Source organism: Epinephelus fuscoguttatus, linkage group LG3, assembly GCF_011397635.1.
Source record: "Epinephelus fuscoguttatus linkage group LG3, E.fuscoguttatus.final_Chr_v1".
NCBI classification, from domain to species: Eukaryota; Metazoa; Chordata; class Actinopteri; order Perciformes; family Serranidae; genus Epinephelus; species Epinephelus fuscoguttatus.
The window spans coordinates 3311664-3335416 of record NC_064754.1 but is presented as its reverse complement, the minus strand read 5'-3'; the positions used below and the strand labels follow the sequence as shown (position 1 = coordinate 3335416).

Below are 23753 nucleotides of genomic sequence, written 5' to 3'. Positions count from 1 at the left end.
GGACGTGAGACAGTGTCTCCTGTCAGCTGATACATTTTGCACATGAGACAGTGTCTCCTGTCCTCTGTCAGATAATGTCCTGCTCTAGTTTGAGATACATGAGACAGTGAAGGTTATTCGAGATAGACAGCCTCCTGTCCTCTGTCAGATAATCAGGAGGAGACAATGAGCCCTGTTTCTGTCCATCACTCCCGCTTGTCAGTTTCACAGTGAATGTCTGTCAGATAATGTCCCGCCTCTAGTTTGGAGAGGAGCTGCGTTTAGACCCCTCAGTTGTCTGATGAGTGACAGTGTCTCTGTCCTCTCTGTCATAATGTTTCAGTTTGAGAACATAGGCTCCTCTGTGATAATCTCATTTTGTTAGACATTTGAGAAAGAATGTATTTGCTCCTGTCAGATTTCTAGTTTAAGAACAGAGACAGCTCTGTCCTGATGTCAGATAATGTCAAAGTTTGTCATATCGAGACACGACCTTTGTCAGATAATGTCCCGCTAGTTTGGAAGACAGCCCTAATTCATGCTGTCTGTTCTAGATGGAGAACATGAGACAGTGTCTTAAAATCTGTCAGATAATGTTGCAATAAATGATAGAGGTGTCAGAGGGCTCACAATTCTCATGCCATGATAATGCCATATATCTAGAGAACGTGAGACAGCGGTCTCCTGTCCTCTGTCGGACAATGTCCCGCTCTAGTTTGGAGAACGTGAGACAGTGTCTCCTGTTAGACAGTTGTGGTTTCTAATGTAGTGCAGCCTGAGGTGAAGTCTCTTACACAGACGCCGATGACGTCAGCACGCTGGCTGACTCTGTCGTCTGTGGACATTCCCACAGGAAAGTTGTAATAGAACTAGTGCTGGCTCCGCGCGGCAGTGATGTGATTGGATCCAAATCCGTGTACTGCCGTACTTCCTCGACCAGTGGCTGATTAGCTTTGCCTTACACCCGCCTACACTGGAATTGCTGTTCCCCGAATTGTTGTCCGTAGTACAACAGAAAAGGAAGTGTTCAGTGCGTCGCAACAAGAGATTAAAATGGAAAATGATTTCATTTGATTCAGCTCTATTGCAGAGCTGCAACGTCTCTGTTACATGTAACACACGTGCCGAACCTATGGCAACGCCGTCACGTGGTCTGGATATCCTTGTTCATTTCTATTACAAAACAAAAGACAAATGTCCCCCGACTCCCATTCTGGAGTAAGGGAGGCTGGTCACACGAGACTACCTGAGGGGTCGAAGGTCACGGAGGTTTAGTGATGGTTTTCAGCCTTGGCCTCTTACATGCAGAGATTTCTCCAGATTCTCTGAATCCTTTGATGATATTATCAGTTGTAGATGTGGAATCACTAAATTCTTTGGCCTTACTACTTTCGAGGATGCTCCTTTGCAGCATCGAACTCAGAATGATACGACAAAACAATAACGTTTATGAGTTTGAATGTTAAATATCTCGTCTTCGTACTGTACTCAGTTGAATATAGGTTAAAAAGAATTTGCAAATCATTGCATTCTGTTTAACATAGTGTCCCCACTGTCTGGACTTTGGGTCAGTATGTGTTGATTTCCATCTGTCCCTTCAGTTTCTTTTCTTTTTATTGTAGCACCTGTACATGATTTTATCAACTTGTCTTTTGATCCTTCTTTAGTATTACTTAGTAAGTTATTTCAGGCTTCACGTTTCAACATGTGAAGTTAAATGTTTTGGTTGTTTTTGAAAGGAAGACGAGGTTCCTGAAATCGCGACAGCATAAAAACACTTCCATGTCAGAACTGTTTAATGATGAAGTAGATATTTTTTTTAAATATATTTCACTGTGTGTAATATTAAGCCACTGTCCTCCAGCTGTGTTAACACTGGTTGGTAATCAGGGTAAAATAAGGTTGTGTCATTGCCTAACAGTCTGCTGTCTGCTCTGTAAAGCAAACTGTTTGCTCTCAGTCTGACCTCGACCTCAGTCTGTTCCTGTTTACCTGCAGATTTCCTCAGTGCATAATGTCAGTTACCCCCTGAGGACACGGTTAAACATATATTTTGTCTTTTATAAGTGTAAATGTGTTTGGCAGGCAGGAAATTCATTCACCAGAGAATATCCCGACATCATTCAATTCACTAAAGTGCTTCTGCTCTCGTGGCTTCAGTAGATAAAGTTTAGCTTGTGTTTAGGTCTAACTTCTGATGTCAAAGCTTTGCTGCATCATTCATTTGGATTCAGACTGTCAGGCAGAAGCAGGAAGCTAATATTCATCTTGGAAAACTGCAGCACTTTTAAATCTATGCATGTGTGAATGAGTGCAGTGTCTTTGTGTGCATTGATTAGTAATACAAAAACATTTTGGGGAACAGGTTAGTAAAAAAGACAGACTCAGATATGGTCAGGGATGCAGGCACAGCAGACAGAAGACAAGTCTTTAAAGTGAAACCTCATCGTTTTACCTGTTTAGATAGGTAAACATGTTATACTACATCCAAACATGACGTGCACAGTAAGAAGATAACTTGAAATTGAGCAGGAACATGTGCAGGTGGAAACGTTCTCTGTAACAATGACGAGGGGCCATACACATGCTGCGTTTTTTGCACCCTCAAATTCATTGTTTTCAATATAGACACACCGTCGAGCTGAAACACCAGAGCGACCCCAGAGTGATGTTGTCGCGGTGTGCACGCGTTCCCAAGCACCTATTTTTCAGGGTGCCACGGCTGCGCCCCAACTTTTGGAACACAGCAGCGCGCAACGCATGTCATGTGACGAGGAACAACCAATCACAGCCGACAGATATCTTTCCCTTCTTCTATAAATATCCAGTCTGTGATAAATATGGAGGAGAAGTTGATCACGTTAGTGCAGAGCTGTCAGAGCTTTACATCTGTCCCACAGACAACAGGCCTACACACTTAAAGACAGCTCCTGGAAGGAGATCAGCTCTGCTCTCAGGATTTTGGGTAAATAGATTATGATGCAGTGCTTGTTAAGGTTGCTTAGCAACTTAGACGCAAACGCTGCCGTGCTCTTGAAAGTCTGCAGTTTTTGCCAAAAACAGCACAGGACCATAAAACGGGTATGTCTGTAAAGAGGGGACAGGTGGGTATCCATAGAAACCATTTTAATTTCACATATCTTGGGGTGAGAGGTTCAGGGACCTCTGTGAAAGTGACCATGTCAGTTTTTCCCTCGACAAAATTTAGCCCACCTTTCGAGCATTATTTAACCACCTTCCCGACAAGATAGCAGGACATGGTAGGTACCAGTGGATGGCCGAGTTCCTCTTAACTTCTGCTACCTCTGAAAGACGTCGTGGTGTCAGCTGAGGACGCTGGTGTCCTAGTGTACTGAAAGAGGTGAAGGCACAGGCATGTTACCTGTCAACACACACATGCTGTGATACTCTGTTCTACCCAGTCAAAACCTGACGTAATGTCCCTTTAATTATGTCTCTGCTCAGATCCAGCCGTACGAGAAGATCAAGACGAAAGGTCTTCCTGACAACATCACCGCCAGCCTCAACAAGCTCGCTGTGGTCAAACTGAACGGCGGTCTGGGAACTAGTATGGGCTGTAAGGGTCCCAAGAGTCTGATCAGCGTCCGCAACGAGAACACCTTCCTAGACCTGACCGTCCAGCAGATCGAGGTAGAGACTCACAAAACATCACAACAAGCTGCTCTGAACCTTCGAACCTTCGCACCAGGCTGAACTGAACTCTGTGTTTCTGTTGTTGTTTTCAGCATCTGAACAAAACCTTTAACGCAGAAGTGCCGCTCGTTCTCATGAACTCCTTCAACACTGACGAAGACACAAACAAGATCCTGCAGAAATACAAACACCACCGTGTCAAGATCCACACCTTCAACCAGAGCAGGTACAGCACGCACACACACACACACACACACACACACACAAAGGTCAAATGTCAAGGTCATCCGTGACCTTGTATCCATCTCTTTCTCATTAACACAATATCTCAAGAATACCTGAAGGGAATGTCTTCAAATTTGGCACAAACATCTACTTGGACTCAAGAATGAACTGATTAGACTTTGGTGGTCAAAGCTCTCTGTGACCTTGTGTCCGTCTCATTTGAGTTTGAGTCCACCTTGAAACTGTGCTCATTGTATAGATCTTCTGTGCTGTCAAGGGGAAAACGTGTGTGAAACATCGATGTTTTCACTGACGTGGATGTAAACTGTAAGTGCAACTGGTGTGTGGAGGCATACAACCCCAAAGCGTAATTCTAGTTTCGACATACTATACTATGACTTTTTTTCCACATGCTATACTATGACTTTTTTCCACATACTATACTTTGACTTTTTTTCCACATGCTATACTATGACTTTTTTTCCACATACTATACTATGACTTTTTCGACATGCTATACTATGACTTTTTTTCCACATACTATACTATGACTTTTTTTCCACATACTATACTATGACTTTTCTCCACATACTATACTATGACTTTTTTTCCACATACTATACTATGACTTTTTTTCCACATACTATACTATGACTTTTTTCCACATACTATACTGACTCCACATACCATACTAACACCCACATACTATATGTGACTTTTTCCACATACTATACTATGACTTTTCCACATACTATACTATCTCTTTTTCCACATACTATACTACAAGATCCATTATACTATGACACTTATCACACACACACCAATACACACACACATGATATACAAATTTCACATACTATATGACTTTTTCCACATACTATACTATGACTTTTTCACAATCATAATACTACACTATGACTTTTTACATATATACTGACTTTCCACTATATACACTTTCCATATTTGACTTTGTTCCACATATATACTGACTTTTTCCACATACTATACTATCTGACTTTTCCACATAATATACTATGACTTTTTCCACTTGCTATACTATGACTTTTTCCACATACTATATAATTCTGACTTTATATGACTTTCCATACTATACTATGACTAGTTTCGACTTACTATACTATGACTTTTTCCACATACTATATACTATGACTTTTTTCCACATACTATATACTATGACTTTTTTCCACATACTATACTATGACTTTTTTCCACATACTATACTATGACTTTTTTCGACTTACTATACTATGACTTTTTCGACATACTATACTATGACTTTTTCGACATACTATACTATGACTTATTTTTTACATACTCTACTATGACTTTTTCAACATACTATACTATAACTTATTTTTTACGTACTCTGACTTTTTCGACATACTATACTATGACTTTTTTCGACATACTATACTATGACTTATTTTTTACATACTCTACTATGACTTTTTCGACATACTATACTATGACTTTTTCGACATACTCTACTATGACTTTTTCAACAAACTATACTATAACTTATTTTTTACATACTCTACTATGACTTTTTCGACATACTATACTATGACTTTTTTCGACATACTATACTATGACTTTTTTTCCACATACTATACTATGACTTTTTTCCACATACTATACTATGACTTTTTCGACATGCTATACTATGACTTTTTTCCACATACTATACTATGACTTTTTCGACATGCTATACTATGACTTTTTTCCACATACTATACTATGACTTTTTTCCACATACTATACTGACTTTTTTTCCACATACTATACTATGACTTTTTTCCACATACTATACTATGACTTTTTTCCACATACTATACTATGACTTTTTTCCACATACTATACTGACTTTTTTTCCACATACTATACTATGACTTTTTTCCACATGCTATACTATGACTTTTTTCCACATACTATACTATGACTTTTTTTCCACATACTATACTATGACTTTTTCGACATGCTATACTATGACTTTTTCCACATACTATATACTATGACTTTTTCCACATACTATACTATGACTTTTTTTCCACATACTATACTATGACTTTTTCCACATACTATACTATGACTTTTTCCACATGCTATACTATGACTTTTTCCACATACTATACTATGACTTTTTTTCCACATACTATACTATGACTTTTTCGACATGCTATACTATGACTTTTTTCCACATACTATACTATGACTTTTTTTCCACATACTATACTATGACTTTTTCGACATGCTATACTATGACTTTTTTCCACATACTATACTATGACTTTTTTTCCACATACTATACTATGACTTTTTCCACATACTATACTATGACTTTTTTTCCACATACTATACTATGACTTTTTCCACATACTATACTATGACTTTTTCGACATGCTATACTATGACTTTTTTCCACATACTATACTATGACTTTTTTTCCACATACTATACTATGACTTTTTTTTCAACATGCTCTACTATCACTTTTTTCCACATACTATACTATGACTTTTTCGACATGCTATACTATGACTTTTTTCCACATACTATACTATGACTTTTTTTCCACATACTATACTATGACTTTTTCGACATACTATACTATGACTTTTTTTTCAACATGCTCTACTATGACTTTTTTTCCACATACTATACTATGACTTTTTCGACATACTATACTATGACTTTTTTTTCAACATGCTCTACTATCACTTTTTTCCACATGCTATACTATGACTTTTTTTTCAACATGCTATACTATGACTTTTCTCCACATACTATACTATGACTTTTTTCCAACATACTATACTATGACTTTTTTTTCAACATGCTATACTATGACTTTTCTCCACATACTATACTATGACTTTTTTCCAACATACTATACTATGACTTTTTTTTCAACATGCTATACTATGACTCTTTTTCCACATACTATACTATGACTTTTTTCCACATGCTATACTATGACTTTTTTTTCAACATACTATACTATGACTCTTTTTCCACATACTATACTATGACTTTTTTCCACATACTATACTATGACTTTTTTCCACATGCTATACTATGACTTTTTTTTCAACATACTATACTATGACTCTTTTTCAACATGCTCTACTATCACTTTTTTCGACATGCTATACTATGACTTTTTTTTCAACATACTATACTATGACTCTTTTTCCACATGCTATACTATGACTTTTTTTTTCCCACATGCTATACTATGACTTTTTTTCAACATACTATACTATGACTCTTTTTCAACATGCTCTACTATCACTTTTTCCGACATGCTATACTGATTTTTTTTTTCAACATGCTATACTGACTTTTTTTCTCCCGACATGCTATACTATGATTTAATTTTTTTTTTACATACTATACTATGATTTTTTTTACGACATCCTGTACTATGACTCTTTTCGGCATACTACACTATGACTTTTGTTTCTACATACTATCCTATGACTTCTTTCGACATACTATACTATGACTCTTTCTCGACATACCGTGTACTGTGACTTATCTAAACATACTGAGTTTTTACAGTTACCAGTATTTCTCATCTTGTGTCTTAAATTGTAACGACACTGATTTGTAAAGGCATGAACATGCTGGTCTGTGTTCATTGTGTTAGTTTGAAGTACGAGCAAGTCATCTTTTTGAACAGTAATTTTATTACTAACATATAAACAAAGACACAGACATCACCAACAACACACTGTGGCCACAAGAACTTAACATCTGACTTGGATCAATGATATATGATGATACACAGAGCACACAGTGAACTCAAAGAGAGAAGTGCAAACTCGCCTAAATATATTGTGGAAGTATAAATGGTAAAATATTATAACATCGATGTTTGTATGTCCATATTTAAACAAACAGTCAGTCCCATTACGCTGAAAAAACAGGAAGCAGCGGTGAAGTGCGGCTCACTACAATAACTATATTTAACTGCAGCCAGGATGTGCGTTCATTTGTTTCAGGTGAAGTATTTTACCGTTAGAATTACCATTGCTCTTCCAGTAACTGTCAGTGGCCTCCTGGGAAATACGCATTTGTTACAGAAGAAGGTGGAGCAGTGTTTCGATGACAGATCAGTGGAAATTATTTCATTTTAATGTTAAAAAAAAAGTGTTGAAACCCTGTAAAAACAGCAGGAACGGTGCATTCCTCTTAATCCAGAAAACATTAACAAAGTGTTTTGTTAAATGATATATTGTATTTAAAATCTTAACAAACCGAGAGTAGTAACCAGGGTTCAATACAGTATAACATCTTTCCACACAGTGTCTTAAGCACTAATACTAAAATGATACTTCTTATGGCATTATGTTTTCAGGCTGTCCGTCAGTACGTCCATACGTCTCATCCTTGTGAACGTGATATCTCAAGAACGCCTCAAGGGATTTTCTTCAGATTTCAAATTCTAGTTTTATAGGTAGCTCACTTTGATAAACAAACATCTTTTTCTGCAAAACATTCTCTTCATTTAACAAAAGAAGACAAACTTCTCAAATGTTAAATGTTTAAACAGAAGCAGCTGTACAAGAACTTAAACTAACATGAAGTCTAAAATTAGGAATTAAATCAGGAACTATGTGATGAAAGAACAAGATGATTATGAATCTGACCAGACATTTATGGCCAAGAATATTTGACAGTTTTTGATGCTTACATTAAGTTTGGTACCATGAAAATTTGGGGTTTGAGACTTAGCTCTGTTAGTGGTTTTAGAATATAAATCTTCTAGAATCTGGGCTAAAATTGTAAAATTCTACAAAAGTTCCTTTTGCAAACACACAGATGTACACTCCTGTTAAATCATATTTTGGTGCAACATAAAACAATTGTCCCTTTAAGTATCTTAATTCTTCTCATGCAACATCTGTACCTTTTTGTTTTTTTACCACAGTGATCAATTATTTTCCTCGCAGGTATCCGAGGATCAACAAGGAGTCACTGCTGCCAATCGCCAAAAACATGGGGATGAGCGGAGAGAACGGGGAGGCCTGGTACCCACCGGGTCACGGAGACATCTACGCCAGCTTCTCCAACAGTGGCGTGCTGGACAAACTCATCGCTGACGGGAAGGAGTACATCTTCGTGTCCAACATCGACAACCTGGGCGCCACCGTCGACCTCTTCATCCTCCACCACCTGATGAGCCAGCCGGCCGACAGACGCTGCGAGTTCATCATGGAGGTCACAGACAAGACCAGAGCTGACGTCAAGGTCAGCGCAAGTTTTCATTTACGTGGTGATCTTGGCAAGATGAGATGAGGTTCTGCTCAGTCTCTGTGCTTTCTGTGTCCTCCTCTCTGCAGGGCGGTACGCTGATCCAGTACGAGGATCACCTGAGGCTGCTGGAGATCGCGCAGGTGCCGAAGGCCCACGTCGATGAGTTCAAGTCCGTCACCAAGTTTAAGATCTTCAACACCAACAACCTGTGGATCTCTCTGCCCGCCATCAAGAGGCTGCACGAGAAGAACGCCATGGACCTGGAGATCATCGTCAACCCAAAGGTGATGGACATGAATAATTAACTTTTCTTTCTTTACAGCCTTGAGGCCTTCAGAATGTTCTCACTGCACGGTACAGATGCTGCCTTTTCCTACTCTTAACCCCAAACCCCTGAATGTCTCTGCAGACGTTGGACGGTGGTTTGAACGTCATCCAGCTGGAGACAGCCGTAGGCGCTGCCATCAAGAGCTTCAACAACGCCATGGGTGTGAACGTCCCCCGTAGCCGCTTCCTGCCGGTGAAGACGTCGTCCGACCTGCTGCTGGTGATGTCCAACCTGTACAGCCTGGACGCCGGCTCGCTTACCATGAGCAAGAAGAGAGAGTTCCCCACCACGCCGCATGTCAAGCTGGGCAGCTCCTTCACCAAGGTCAGCGACGGCTGGAAAACACAAGCAGGGAAACATTTAAATATCACTGCTGTCGACTTCACTTCTTTTATCAGTTTCTTTTATACGGAGGCCAAAAGCAGACGTTATCTTTAAATCAGGAGTTCAAGTAATAATTTTCTCGTTACCTTGGAAAACAAAAAGTTAGTTTCTTGAGATAAACATCCTGTTCTCTCTTACCTGATAATTATCTTGTTATCTTGATGTAGAGATAATGGTTTGTGTCGTTATTTTAGGAAAGCAGTTAGTTTTTCATGATAATGGAATAATTTAGTTGTTATCTTTATAAGTTCAAAAAATCATTTCAAGAACGAGAAATTTAGATGAGAAAATTATTCTGTTATTTAATTATCTTAAGATAAAGGTATAACTCCCTGAATTCAAGATAATGAGATAACAGTCATCTTTTAATGAGAACATAAATCTTATCATCTAAAAGAAGTTAAAAATATTTCTTTGGGATAAATATCTCATACCTGATAATTATAATCGTCATCTTGATGTAGAAATGTTTGTTTTCTTGTGATTATGGTATAATTGTCTCGTTATTTTAGGGAAGCAAAGTTATTTTTAGTGATATTTTCAGAAGAAAAAAAAACCCAATAACATAAAAAAAATCATAGTTTTATGTCGAAATAACAAGATAATTATTCTGTAAGATAACAGGATATTTATCTAAAGAAAACATTTTGTTTTTTTGCAGGTAACAAAAAGGTTTTTCTTTGTCATCTTGGGATAAAGAGATAAACTGAACTCAACATAATGAATTTGATTAAGTCATTTATTGTGAGATCACAATAATTTTCTCGTCACTGTCAAAGGGTTCAAGTTGGATTCTTTTTTTAAAGTGCTGACACTGTTTTTGTCGTAGATCAGAAATCAATAAGAGGAAGAATATCCAGTGATGATTCTGATGTTTGTTGTGCAGGTTCAGGATTTTCTGACCAGGTTCGAGAGCATCCCGGACATGTTGGAGCTCGACCACCTCACTGTGTCCGGTGACGTCACCTTTGGAAAGAACGTCTGTCTGAAGGTGAAGGTTTCAGTGCCCTTTTACACTTTTCATTGATGCTGCACTGCTGATTTTAGTTTTTTTTAAAAAACTACAATAATTCTGCTTTTTATAAAAAGTTGAGTTTTCCTAAAGGAGAGATTCAGGCAAGAGGATAAGTTCACAAATGGTTAAGTCTGTTTTTAAAACATGTTTAGTCTCGATTAATGAGCATTAAAGCTAGGGTTGGGTCCCAAGAACCGGTTCCAAATTAGAACCGGTTCCGAATTTTCGGTTCCACCTGAATCATTAAGAAATTTTAATTTCGGTTCTACTTTTCGATTCCTAAAAATTGTCCCTCGCCGCACACACTCGTTTCTGTTAAAAACACGTGCAGCTGCATCTACCCCCAGCTTCTCGCGGCATGCCACTCTTTTTGGACTGCACACGGATATTTTCTTTGTTGAAAACACGATACGAACCTGTGTAACGTAAGCTGTTTGCCATCATGGAGTGCAGCAGGCGCTCTAAAGTATGGCTTCATTTTGTCAAAACGTTTGACTGTTCGGCACAGTGCAACACCTGTGACAAATGTATTTCGTGCAATGGAGGATGCACCATGAATATGGCAAAACATCTTCGCCAGCAGCACGGTATACAAATCAAATAACGTACTGTGTTCAACATGTTGCGCCGGCCTCCCTCCTCCTCACAAGCCTCGTCCTCCTCCGTCAGCCCGGCTCAACCAACAGCCAGCACCTCCTCGTCGGAGCCCTCGCAGTCGGGTAAGTTCAGTGAACTTTTATTGAAGATTTAAATAACGTTTGTTTAGTTTCTAAATTTAATAAAGCAACTGTGTCAAAAGTGTTTTTATAGATGAAAGCTCACAGTCCCAGAGTTTACGGCCTAACGTTACTGCTCAAGCTAACAAGCTGGTCCCACAACGTGAAACTCCCTCAGAAGCTGTAGCACCGACATTCAGGTAAGAAAATAGTTTAGCTAACTTGTTAGCAACCTGCCCCGACTCACACTAACAGTAACGTTATGTCATGTTTGTTTTTGTGTTTATAGAGACATGCTCAGTGCTTTAAACCCCAAGTACACCCAGAAGATGACTGACAATGCTGCTGTCTGGGATCGGATCAAGGAGAGGCTCCTGGCTGGAAAGTTGACAGACACTGAACAGGTGAAATGTCATTCATGCACAAACGCTGTCTCTCCTCAGTCATCACAGTGTTTTATCTAAATGCCAAATGTTGTCTGTAGTTAACGGTGCATGATTGTGGAGGAGATGGTGAGAGGAGCCAGGGCATATGATGGCAGAAATTATATTTGATAGATTCTTAATCTTAATTATTATCTATGGATGCTTGAACTTTTTTGGATAAGCTTGTTCGTTATTTGTTTTGCAGCCACCTCCCTGCAAAACTGTGAGGATGACTCCACTGGAGGAGCTTTTTGCTGACAAAGATGCTGTAAAGATGACAACACTGCAGACCTCCACATCCATCCAGGACGCAGTTGCAGATGTACAAGGATATGCCACCCATCGTTACATCTGATGACCCTGCTGCTTGGTGGTGGACCATGCAAACGACGTATCCTTGTTTGTCAGACATGGCCTTTTCATTTTTATGTGTACAGGCCTCCTCTACACCAAGTGAACGAGTTTTCTCCACTGCGGGAAACACAATCTGTGCTGAACGTTCACGTATACTGACTGAGAAGGCTTGAGATATGCTTATTTTCTTGAACTGTTTCTATTCTGTTTTTTATACCTGCTAGTTTCCTGCAGAATGTGAATGACTGACTGAATGTGAGTCAATTTGTGGAAAGGTGTATACAAATAAAAATAAAAATTGTCTGAAATAAGCATTTGACATTTTTTGACCCCGCCCATCAAAGAATCGGAATCGAGAATCGTTAGGAACCGGAATTGGAAAGCAGAATCAGAATCGCTGAAATTCAAACGATACCCAACCCTGGCTGTAGTTGGTAACTTTTACAAAAAATAACATTTTTTATATTTGCTGAAAGTGTCACAATATTCACACAGTAGTACATGAGACAGATGACCTGTGAAAAAATCATTTATGTACATATATACAAACACACGCGTACTGTACGTACATATATATATTTTTTTATTTATTTATTTTTTTGATACTGTACATACATTTTCCGATTATATTTACACACTTTAACTTAAGTAGCACTTTCAGTACAGGACTTTTACTTGTAGCGGAGTATTTTCACAGGCTGTGTCTGAAATCATTCACTCATTCACTCTTCCACACTCACTATACAGGGAGCTCTATGTAGAGGACTATATAAACATGAAAGAACACTTTCTGACATTACTCAGGTCATTTTCTCTGCGCCGTTTATTACATCATTGCTGTTGCACAATGAAAATATGTCATATCAACATCATGGAGTGGTGAGTGATTTGGGCCACAGTGTGGCGTCAGTATCTCTACTGAAGTAAAGGATCTGAGCACCTCCTCCACTCCACACAAACAATAAGCCAGTAAAATGATATCACTGTGTTTATTAATAAAACCTTTCTACCCTCACCAGGGAACCGTCATCATCATAGCCAATCATGGCGACAGGATCGACATCCCTGCCGGAGCGATGCTGGAGAACAAGATCGTTTCAGGAAACCTGCGGATCCTCGACCACTGAGGCCTTCTGGGGGGAAACAAAGACAAATAGACGAAGCCATCTGCGCCTTGAAGAGACTCAAAGAGATTATTTTTCTTCTCTTCTCTGATGAACTATCTCACTTTGTTTGTTTGTCTGTTTTCAATGTAAAGCCAACCTGAAAGGGTCAAAGGTCAGCGTCTTCCATGTTCCTCCTGATGCAGACGTGATGAAACTTCCTGTTACTGCAAACAGCCGCTGCAGAGTCTGAGTCCACTGTGTGTCGTCTGCTTCTGCTGTCAAATAAACAAGTGCAATATGGGTCAGATGAGTGTCATGTGATGTTTGGACTAATGTCATATTTTGAATAAGATTTAAAAGTTTTCATCCTCTGGACTGTTTATTGGTTTCAAATTAAGAGTCTGAGGATTACAAATACTGACAATCACTGACAAATGAGTTACTAAAATTCTAAAGAATAATCTTTGGAGGTTAAAGAGAGGTTAAATTACCTTGACCATTACTGGCTGGCATCAGGCAGCCATGTCTATTGGTTTCTTTGAGGCACTTCTGGAGGTTCAGTAGGCTGATATATCTGATGTGTATATGTGTATATATACACAAATATACACATATGTATACATCTATCAATCAATTTAATTTATAAAGCCCAATATCACAAATCACAATTTGCCTCACAGGGCTTTACAGCATACGATATCCCTCTGTCCTTAGGACCCTCTCAGCTGATCAGGAAAAACTCCCCCAAAAACCCTTTAACAGGGGAAAAAATGGTACATAAATTAATTGATTAATGTAACGGTACATATTTATGTCCAGTTTTACATGTCAGTGTTTGTTGGGGATTAAGTGTTTGAATGCATTAAGGCCTTTATCAGGGGTGTCACACTCACTTTAGTTCATGAGCAACATACAGCCCAGTGTGATCTCAAGTGGGCCGCACCTGGAAAACCACTGCAGATTTAACCTATAAATAATACTCTTTTAGTGTGAAGAAGTAAAAGCACATTTTGAAAACCTTCATCCGGAAGGTTGAAGAGTGGGCCAGACTGGACCCTCTGGTGGACCAGACTTAAGGTTTAAATATCTCACTAAAATACACTTACTCTGTGATGATGGTTAATTTAACCTGCTGACATGATGTAAATATTTTGAGGGTTTGTAAAAAAGTAGAGCATTAACAGAAGTATCTGAGACAGTGTCACACAAACCTAAATCCTAATCCTAAAATTGCATTTGACAACAAACACAAAATAGTAAAAAATAGGAAGTCTTAGCACAACCGATGGCAGATAAGAACAAAGACAGTAGCTCAGTCCATAGGGACTTAGGTTGGGAACCGGAGGGTCGCCTGTTTGAGTCCCCGTCCGGACCAAATATGGAGCGTGGACTGGTGGCTGGAGAGGTGCCAGTTCACCTCCTGGGCACTGCCGAGGTGTCCTTGAGCAAGGCACCGAACTCCCCCAACCGCTCGGGGCGCCTGACTAAGGGCAGGCCCCTCACTCTGACATCTCTCCACTTTGTGCATGTATAGGTCCTGTTTGTGCATGTGTGTGTCTTTCAGACCTGTGTGTAATTGACAAGCAAGAGTGAAAACATTGAATTTCCCCTCAGGGGATTAATTAATAAAGTAAATAAACTTAAACTTAATAGAATATATTTATTTATTTATGTACATATATAATTTATATAAATATATGTAATTTATATTTAAATAATTAATTTATCTATTTAATTATCTATTTACATGTTTGGGAAAAACCGGAGCACCCGGAGTAAACCCAATAAGTTGACATTGCTGCTCGAGCCTCAAGTGAAAATTTTGTCCCTCTGCTAAGAGGCCCTGGTGACTGCGGGTCAGGTGTTTCAATATTTCCTCAGGGTCTCTCATTTACTTTTCTTGGTGTGTTTTCTCTTTTCTTTCTTCTTGAGGGTCTCGCTGCCCGAATTACGACTATGCTCAGAGTCTGTTTGGGCTCCTGATGGCACAAACTCTTCTGGGGTCGATACATTCAGCTCAGGTTCTGCTGCATTAACCAGGGGTGAAATGGGGCGATAACGTCTCCCACCACACATACAAAGTCTACCCAGATGCAGCAACCTGAGTTTACATGTCTTTCTGATCGCCAGGTCTGTTTGAGCTGCTGGGGTCAGTGCAGATTCATCCTCAGATGAATCATTGTGCTCAGGTGCTGGTGTATTAACCGGGGGTGAATTGGAGGGATTACGTCTCCCACCACACCTGAAAAGTCTACCCAGATGCAGCAACCTGAGTTTACTTTTCTTTCTGATCCCCGGGTCTGTTTGAGCTGCTGGGGTCAGTGCAGATTCATCTGAGGATAATTCACTGAGCTCAGGTCCTTCTTTGGAAACAGCAATGTCTTCTTTACCAGATACAAGATCTGGTGACCCTGGGTCAAGTGTTTCAGTGTTTTCCAAGGGACTCTCATCGGAGCAGCAGGGATGGCATGGGGATCCAGTGACTGGTAGTTGAGTAGAATCATCTAAAGATGATTCATTGGCCTCAGGTTCGGCTGCGTTAACCGAGAGTGAACTGGGGTAAAGAAGTTCCTCATAATACCTGAGGAGTCCATCTGGACACAGAAACCTGAGTTTCTGTTCTGCTGCATTAACTGAGAGTGAATAGGGGCGAAGATGTTCCACAGAATACCAGACCAGTCTACGCGGACACAGAATCCTGACTGTACTGTAGTTTCTGAACTCCACGTGTGTTTGAGCTGCTAGTGGTTCAGAGTCATCTGAACGGGATTCACTGAGCTCTGGTCCGTATTGGCTAACAGCTTCGTTGCAGCAAGAAAAATGATCAGATGACTCTGGGTCAAGAGACTCAGTCTTTTCCCAGGGTCCCTCATTGGCTGGACCACAGCATGGGGATCCAGTCACTGGTGATGGTGCAGATTCAACTGAGGATGACTCATCGAGCTCAGGTCCTTCTTGTGAAGCAGCTTCTTCGCTGCAAGGAAAAAGATCAGGTGACTCTGGGTCAAGAGACTCAGTCTTTTCCCAGGGTCCCTCATTGGCTGGACCACAGCATGGGGATCCAGTCACTGGTGATGGTGCAGATTCAACTGAGGATGACTCATCGAGCTCAGGTCCTTCTTGTGTAGCAGCTTCTTCGCTGCAAGGAAAAAGATCAGGTGACTCTGAGTCAAGAGCCTCAGTCTTTTCCCAGGGTCCCTCATTGGCTGGACCACAGCATGGGGATCCAGTCACTGGTGATGGTGCAGATTCAACTGAGGATGACTCATCGAGCTCAGGTCCTTCTTGTGAAGCAGCTAGTTCGCTGCAAGGAAAAAGATCAGGTGACTCTGGGTCAAGAGACTCAGTCTTCTCCCAGGGTCCCTCATTGGCTACACAAGGAATGAATGGGGATCCAGTCACTGGTGATGGTGCAGATTCAACTGAGGATGACTCATCGAGCTCAGGTCCTTCTTGTGAAGCAGCTTCTTCGCTGCAAGGAAAAAGATCAGGTGACTCTGGGTCAAGAGACTCAGTCTTCTCCCAGGGTCCCTCATTGGCTACACAAGGAATGAATGGGGATCCAGTCACTGGTGATGGTGCAGATTCAACTGAGGATGACTCATCGAGCTCAGGTCCTTCTTGTGAAGCAGCTTCTTCACTGCAAGGAAAAAGATCAGGTGACTCTGGGTCAAGAGACTCAGTCTTTTCCCAGGGTCCCTCATTGGCTGGACCACAGCATGGGGATCCAGTCACTGGTGATGGTGCAGATTCAACTGAGGATGACTCATCGAGCTCAGGTCCTTCTTGTGAAGCAGCTTCTTCGCTGCAAGGAAAAAGATCAGGTGACTCTGGGTCAAGAGCCTCAGTCTTTTCCCAGGGTCCCTCATTGGCTGGACCACAGCATGGGGATCCAGTCACTGGTGATGGTGCAGATTCAACTAAGGATGACTCATCGAGCTCAGGTCCTTCTTGTGAAGCAGCTTCTTCGCTGCAAGGAAAAAGATCAGGTGACTCTGGGTCAAGAGACTCAGTCTTCTCCCAGGGTCCCTCATTGGCTGGACCACAGCATGGGGATCCAGTCACTGGTGATGGTGCAGATTCAACTGAGGATGACTCATCGAGCTCAGGTTCTTCTTGTGAAGCAGCTTCTTCGCTGCAAGGAAAAAGATCAGGTGACTCTGGGTCAAGAGACTCAGTCTTTTCCCAGGGTCCCTCATTGGCTGGACCACAGCATGGGGATCCAGTCACTGGTGATGGTGCAGATTCAACTGAGGATGACTCATCGAGCTCAGGTCCTTCTTGTGAAGCAGCTTCTTCGCTGCAAGGAAAAAGATCAGGTGACTCTGGGTCAAGAGACTCAGTCTTCTCCCAGGGACCCTCATTGGCTACACAAGGAATGAATGGGGATCCAGTCACTGGTGATGGTGCAGATTCAACTGAGGATGACTCATCGAGCTCAGGTCCTTCTTGTGTAGCAGCTTCTTCGCTGCAAGGAAAAAGATCAGGTGACTCTGAGTCAAGAGACTCAGTCTTCTCCCAGGGTCCCTCATTGGCTGCACAGAGATGGGATGGGGATCCAGTCACTGGTGATGGTGCCGTCTTGACTAAGTATGACTCATCGAGCTCAGGTCCTTCTTGTGTAGCAGCTTCTTCGCTGCAAGGAAAAAGATCAGGTGACTCTGAGTCAAGAGACTCAGTCTTTTCCCAGGGTCCCTCATTGGCTGGACCATGGCATGGGGATCCAGTCCCTGGTGATGGTGCAGATTCGTCTGAGGATGATTCATCAAGCTCAGGTTCTGCTGCATTTTCCAGGGGTGACGTGGGGCGAATAATGTCTACATTATTCTTGTTGTGAATCTCGGAGCTGGTCCATACAGAGGTGCTGTCCAGCTCTTGTGTCCTGTGCTGAGTGTCATCACCCAGACAGTCCAGACCAGAGCTACTGACAGCACGCTGATGCAGCAAGCCCACATTATCCAAGCTAATGAACTCCGAGTCTGTTTGAGCTGCTGCCTCTACAACAGGTTCATCTGAGGACGATTCACTGCGCTCAGGTTCCCCTGTGTTAACAGGGAGTGAACTGGGGTGGAAAAGTCCCTGCATCAGCGTGCTATCCAGCTCTCGTGTCCTGTGCTGAGTGTCATCACCCAGACAGTCCAGACCAGAGCTACTGACAGCACGCTGATGCAGCAACCTCACATTATCAAAGCTTCTGAACTCTGAGTCTGTTTGAGCTGCTGCCTCTACAACAGGGTTGTCTGGGGGCAATTCACTGCGCTCAGGTTCCCCTGTGTTAACAGGGAGTGAACTGGGGTGGAAATATCCCACACCAAACCTGATGAGTCCTCCCTGACCCTGTAACCTGAGGTTACTGTAGGTTCTGGCTAAATCCCAGCTGTGAATGATCGGCATGACGGCGGTTGAAGTGAACTGAAAGGAGAATTTCAGTGTCTTCTGATGTCTAACAAGAGTCGTCAAGTTTCACAAGAGTCTACACGAACGTGAGACAATGTGGTTGCTGGCGACGGGGAACTCAGAAGGTTGGACGGGGTATATTTACAAACTTTTTAATCAAAGCTGTGACGTCACAGTGACATCACGTTCAATTTACCCCCCCCCCTAAGCCCCGCCCCCTTAGTTACTGTTGCCACGTCCGTCAATCTTTCGCTCCCAGAAAGAGATATGGAGTTTTCAGCGAAAGGATATTCCAAAGGAAATAACATCAAATTTCTGTTAAAACTGTTCGGAGATAGAGAGAAGACGACAGAAAGGTCTTCAATGTGCATGTGAGAGCTACATTCACAATATCATCTGCTGGCGGAGTATAAAACGCGAGAACATGCAACGCAAGCATCAGGCACCCCACGTCTTGACACTTCACGTGAAGGACAAAAACAGGAACAAATAAGGTTCTTGTACAGCAGGGTAAGTCAATTTACGGTTTAAATTTAAGTTAATGTTGAGTTATGTTCCCTCCTTGGGGCAGACAAAGGGAGAGCAGCTAGCACACAAAGCTAGCGTTAGCTAACGTTAGCTAGTAGCATTAGCCCGACAGTGAGTTTAAACGAAAAAGACAGTTACTGTCAGACACATTTACTCACCCGGAGAAAAACAAGATGGCGCAGAGAGCCACTGGATCCGTGTATGCTTTTATCGGCTGGCTGTGTAACAACAGGAGTCATTTGTAACGACGACCGTGTTCACTGTGGGCACATCACACGGCGCTGAAGTTCGCTTCCGATTCGGTAGTTACCGTTAATGACGTCGCGGGGCTCCCCGGCTTGTCGCTATGGCAAGCCTTTTAACATTTAATCGCTCGACTGGATATTCATTACTGATATCTGCAACATAGTTTTGCCTAGTCAGAACTCTTATTCAAGATATCCCTTATTAAATTTTGCCTAGTCAGAACTCTAATTACAGATATCTGTAATTCAGTTTTGACTAGTAAGATTCAAACTATTTTTGCCATTCATGTGTATGGGGTTTGTCATTATAGATATCTCCAATGTAGTTGCAGATATCTACAATTGTTATTGCGGATATCTGCAACTGAATTGTAGGTATCTGTAATTCCAGTTTGAGATATCTACAATTTAATTTTGACTAGTCATAATTCAAGTTCAAGATCTCTTTAATTATCATCAATTGAAGATATCTACATGGTCCTTTCTAGATATCTTGAATTGAGTTTCAGATAGTCAGAATGACGTAGATATCTGCAACTGAATTATGACTAGTCAAAATGACGTTGTAGATATCTGTAACTGAATTGTGACTAGTCAAAATGACGTTATAGATACCCGCAACTGAATTGTGACTAGTCAAATGACGTTGTAGATATCTGTAACTGAATTATGACTAGTGAAAATGACGTTGTAGATATCTGCAACTGAATTGTGACTAGTCAAAATGACGTTGTAGATATCCGCAACTGAATTGTGACTAGTCAGAATGACGTTGTAGATATCTGTAACTGAATTATGACTAGTCAAAATGACGTTATAGATATCCGTAACTGAATTGACTAGTCAAAATGACGTTGTAGATATCTGTAACTGAATTGTGACTAGTGAAAATGACGTTGTAGATATCAGCAACTGAATTATGACTAGTGAAAATGACGTTATAGATATCCGCAACTGAATTATGACTAGTCAAAATGACGTTGTAGATATCTGCAACTGAATTGTGACTAGTCAAAATGACGTTGTAGATATCCGCAACTGAATTGTTACTAGTCAGAATGACGTTGTAGATATCTGTAACTGAATTATGACTAGTCAAAATGACGTTATAGATATCCGTAACTGAATTGACTAGTGAAAATGACGTTGTAGATATCTGCAACTGAATTGTGACTAGTCAGAATGACGTTGTAGATATCTGTAACTGAATTATGACTAGTCAAAATGACGTTATAGATATCCGTAACTGAATTGACTAGTCAAAATGACGTTGTAGATATCTGTAACTGAATTATGACTAGTGAAAATGACGTTGTAGATATCAGCAACTGAATTATGACTAGTGAAAATGACGTTATAGATATCCGTAACTGAATTATGACTAGTGAAAATGACGTTATAGATATCTGTAACTGAATTATGACTAGTGAAAATGACGTTATAGATATCTGCAACTGAATTATGACTGATCCCAGAGAGTCTCAGTATTATTTAAAATACAGTCTCAGATTTGTGAAACCTGTTCTATTTGTGGAGATGCAAAAAAAAAATCAGTGTTTTTCACGCATAGACCGCTTTAGACCAGGTCCAGATCAAAAAACAATGTACTTGGTCAATTCTGGACTAGACAGGACTATTTATACTAGACGTGTCCCCTTTTTTGTATTTTCACAAGCAGAATGAATATTTTACGAATCTGAAACTGTGTTTTATCAGCATTTAATCTCTCTGTGATAATCCAGTCCATGTTAGACAGGATTTAGTATCGTGGTTTTCGATCTGGATCTGGTTCAATGTGGTCTTTTTGTGAGGATTCACAGCCTACACCTGAAAACTACAATCCCCAGAAGGTGGTGTGGCCGCTAACTGAGTGTGCACAGGTGTCCTTCATACTGCTGATGATTAGAGCAGGAGTGACATGCTCTTAACCTGCCTGTTCATTGTGTGTGTTGTATGCTCTGATGAAGGTCTTACTGACCGAAAGCTAAGCAATAAATGTGAATTTTAGTGCAAATTTAAGTGTGCGGAAATCCCCCTTTTTTTAATTGTGGACCTTTTTTGTTGTTTTTCCAGCACCTTAACCAAGACCTGGCCGGGTTGAGCAGTGGTCCTCCCTCAGTTTGTGAAAACCACAGACAAATGTATTTTTTTTTTTTTTTTTTTTTTTTTTGCATCTCCTTACATAGAATAAAATATTTCACAAATGTGAAACTGTGTGGTTATTTGTTTTTTTTTATCAACATTTATTCTCTGTGATAATCTAGTCCATGTTTGATCCGTTTCAGTATAGTGGTTTTGATCTGGACCTGGTCTGACATGGTCTATGTGAAAAATACAGTGAAATGTCTTTTTTTTTTTTTTTTTTTAGCTCATTTTCACAAACAGAATAAAGGTTTAACAAATCTGAAAGTGTGTTTTTGAATAATATTTAGACTCTCTAGAAAAATCTAGTCCAGATTTGATCCATAGAAGTGTAGCAGTAACCTGGTCTAATGTGGTCTACATGAGAAAAACGCCTCTCTCCTTGCTTTACATTTTCACAAATAGAATAAAGGATTCACAAATCTGAAAGTGAGTTTCAGACAGCACTGAGGATTTACCTAAAATGTCCAACCTGCTTTTACGACAATAAAAAGTACAAAAAGTCAAAGATGTCTCTCAGCAATATAAATGACTTTTCCCTTAAGTCTCCCCTTAACTGCTGAATCAGACGTGAACTTCAGCGTCATGTAAATCAGTTAAGTTGAGGGAAAAATTACTTCTTAGTTTTGTCTGGATGACGTCCAACATGAGATTCAATTTTCCTGTTACCTGCAGATTCATTCATCTGTTTTATGTAGTCATGTTCCTCTATATCCATTTCACACAGTATATCGATTTATGACTTCCTGACCGTCATCAAGGAAACATTCGTCTTTTTTTTTTAAAGTAGCTATATTAAATTTTGCTGTTAACCCTAATAAACAGCAGAGATGCTGGTCCCATCTGTTTCTGTATGTAACGCACTGACTACAGGTCAGTATCTCATACAGCCCCACCTCAGAAAACAATATATGAACTGTGCCTTTAAAGCTAATGCCTGGTTCACACTACACGACACTACTGTCCATTCCAATGGTCACCATGTTAGATTACACGATTGTGGAGTCATAACATCGTGCTGTGACTTGGCTGACAGACATGACACACTACACATTGGCCCACACCATAAACCCCCGACGTGTGTGATGTCATCAGGTTATTCTTGTCCTATTTTTATTGTTGTTACTGTTATTTCAGTCACTGTGTCTGTTCATGTGCCAGCTGAAATGTTACTGTAGTAATGTAAAGAGTGCCACCAGAGGGGCGGAGCTACATTTGAAGCACAGCATGCAAACATACAAGCCACTAAATCCTCCACAAGTTCCTGCAAATGTTTCACAATAAAAGCCTTTTAGAAAATGAAGGGATTCACTCAACTGAAGTTAAAAGAGGCTTTTAATTTGAAACAGATACAGGAAGAGTTGAGTTTGAAATGACGGCGCGATGCATTAACTTCATCAAGGCAACGGAAGCAGATAAAAAGTAAAAAATATAAAAGTACAGAGGGAATAATAAATAACGGCCCGTTTATAATGTGGTCTGTTTCAAATGAGGTGGTGAGGAAAAGCCACGATTTTTTAATTTATTACTTTATGCTCGTCTCCATTATGAAGAAATAACACTGTTTGCTAGCTTGATGCTAACCGTTGATAAAGTGCCTCTGCTGTTTCCTTTTTACTCTGTGTGCTAACGTCCCTTACAGGAAATATCTAAAAGCCTGGGGTGTTCTTGTTGCACAGTTTCCGTGACAGCAGATCGCTCTGTGTTCCTATTGGTCAAAGTGATGGCTGTGACGGGAGAAGTCATGAACTACAAAAAGAAAATCAACTTTCTGTCGGGATGTCGTGAAGCGTCCCAGATGTGGCGTTGGTTGTCGTCTACAATGACACACCACATGAGAAGAAACGACGGATTATCGTGTACGACACTTGCTGTTCACGATCCAGCCGTCACCGTACGACGCTGCGTCTGTAATCGTGTAGTGTGAACACGGCATAAAAACGTGCAGCAGATGAACAAACTGAAAAACAACAAG

General features: G+C 40.5%; 1 protein-coding gene across 2 annotated transcripts in view; it reads left to right on the top strand.

The window, feature by feature from the left end:
- Positions 1–13771, top strand: part of LOC125886364 (UTP--glucose-1-phosphate uridylyltransferase-like) — a 29942-nt gene extending 16171 nt beyond the window's left edge. For both annotated transcript variants that reach the window (XM_049572541.1, XM_049572540.1), the window contains exons 4-10: positions 3445–3630; positions 3726–3859; positions 8835–9132; positions 9225–9422; positions 9548–9790; positions 10737–10841; positions 13380–13771. In XM_049572541.1, the coding sequence (XP_049428498.1) occupies positions 3445–3630; positions 3726–3859; positions 8835–9132; positions 9225–9422; positions 9548–9790; positions 10737–10841; positions 13380–13487 (1272 nt within the window). In that variant the 3' untranslated portion in view covers positions 13488–13771. The remainder of the gene's footprint in view (positions 1–3444; positions 3631–3725; positions 3860–8834; positions 9133–9224; positions 9423–9547; positions 9791–10736; positions 10842–13379) is intronic.
- The last annotated feature ends 9982 nt before the right edge of the window (positions 13772–23753 follow it).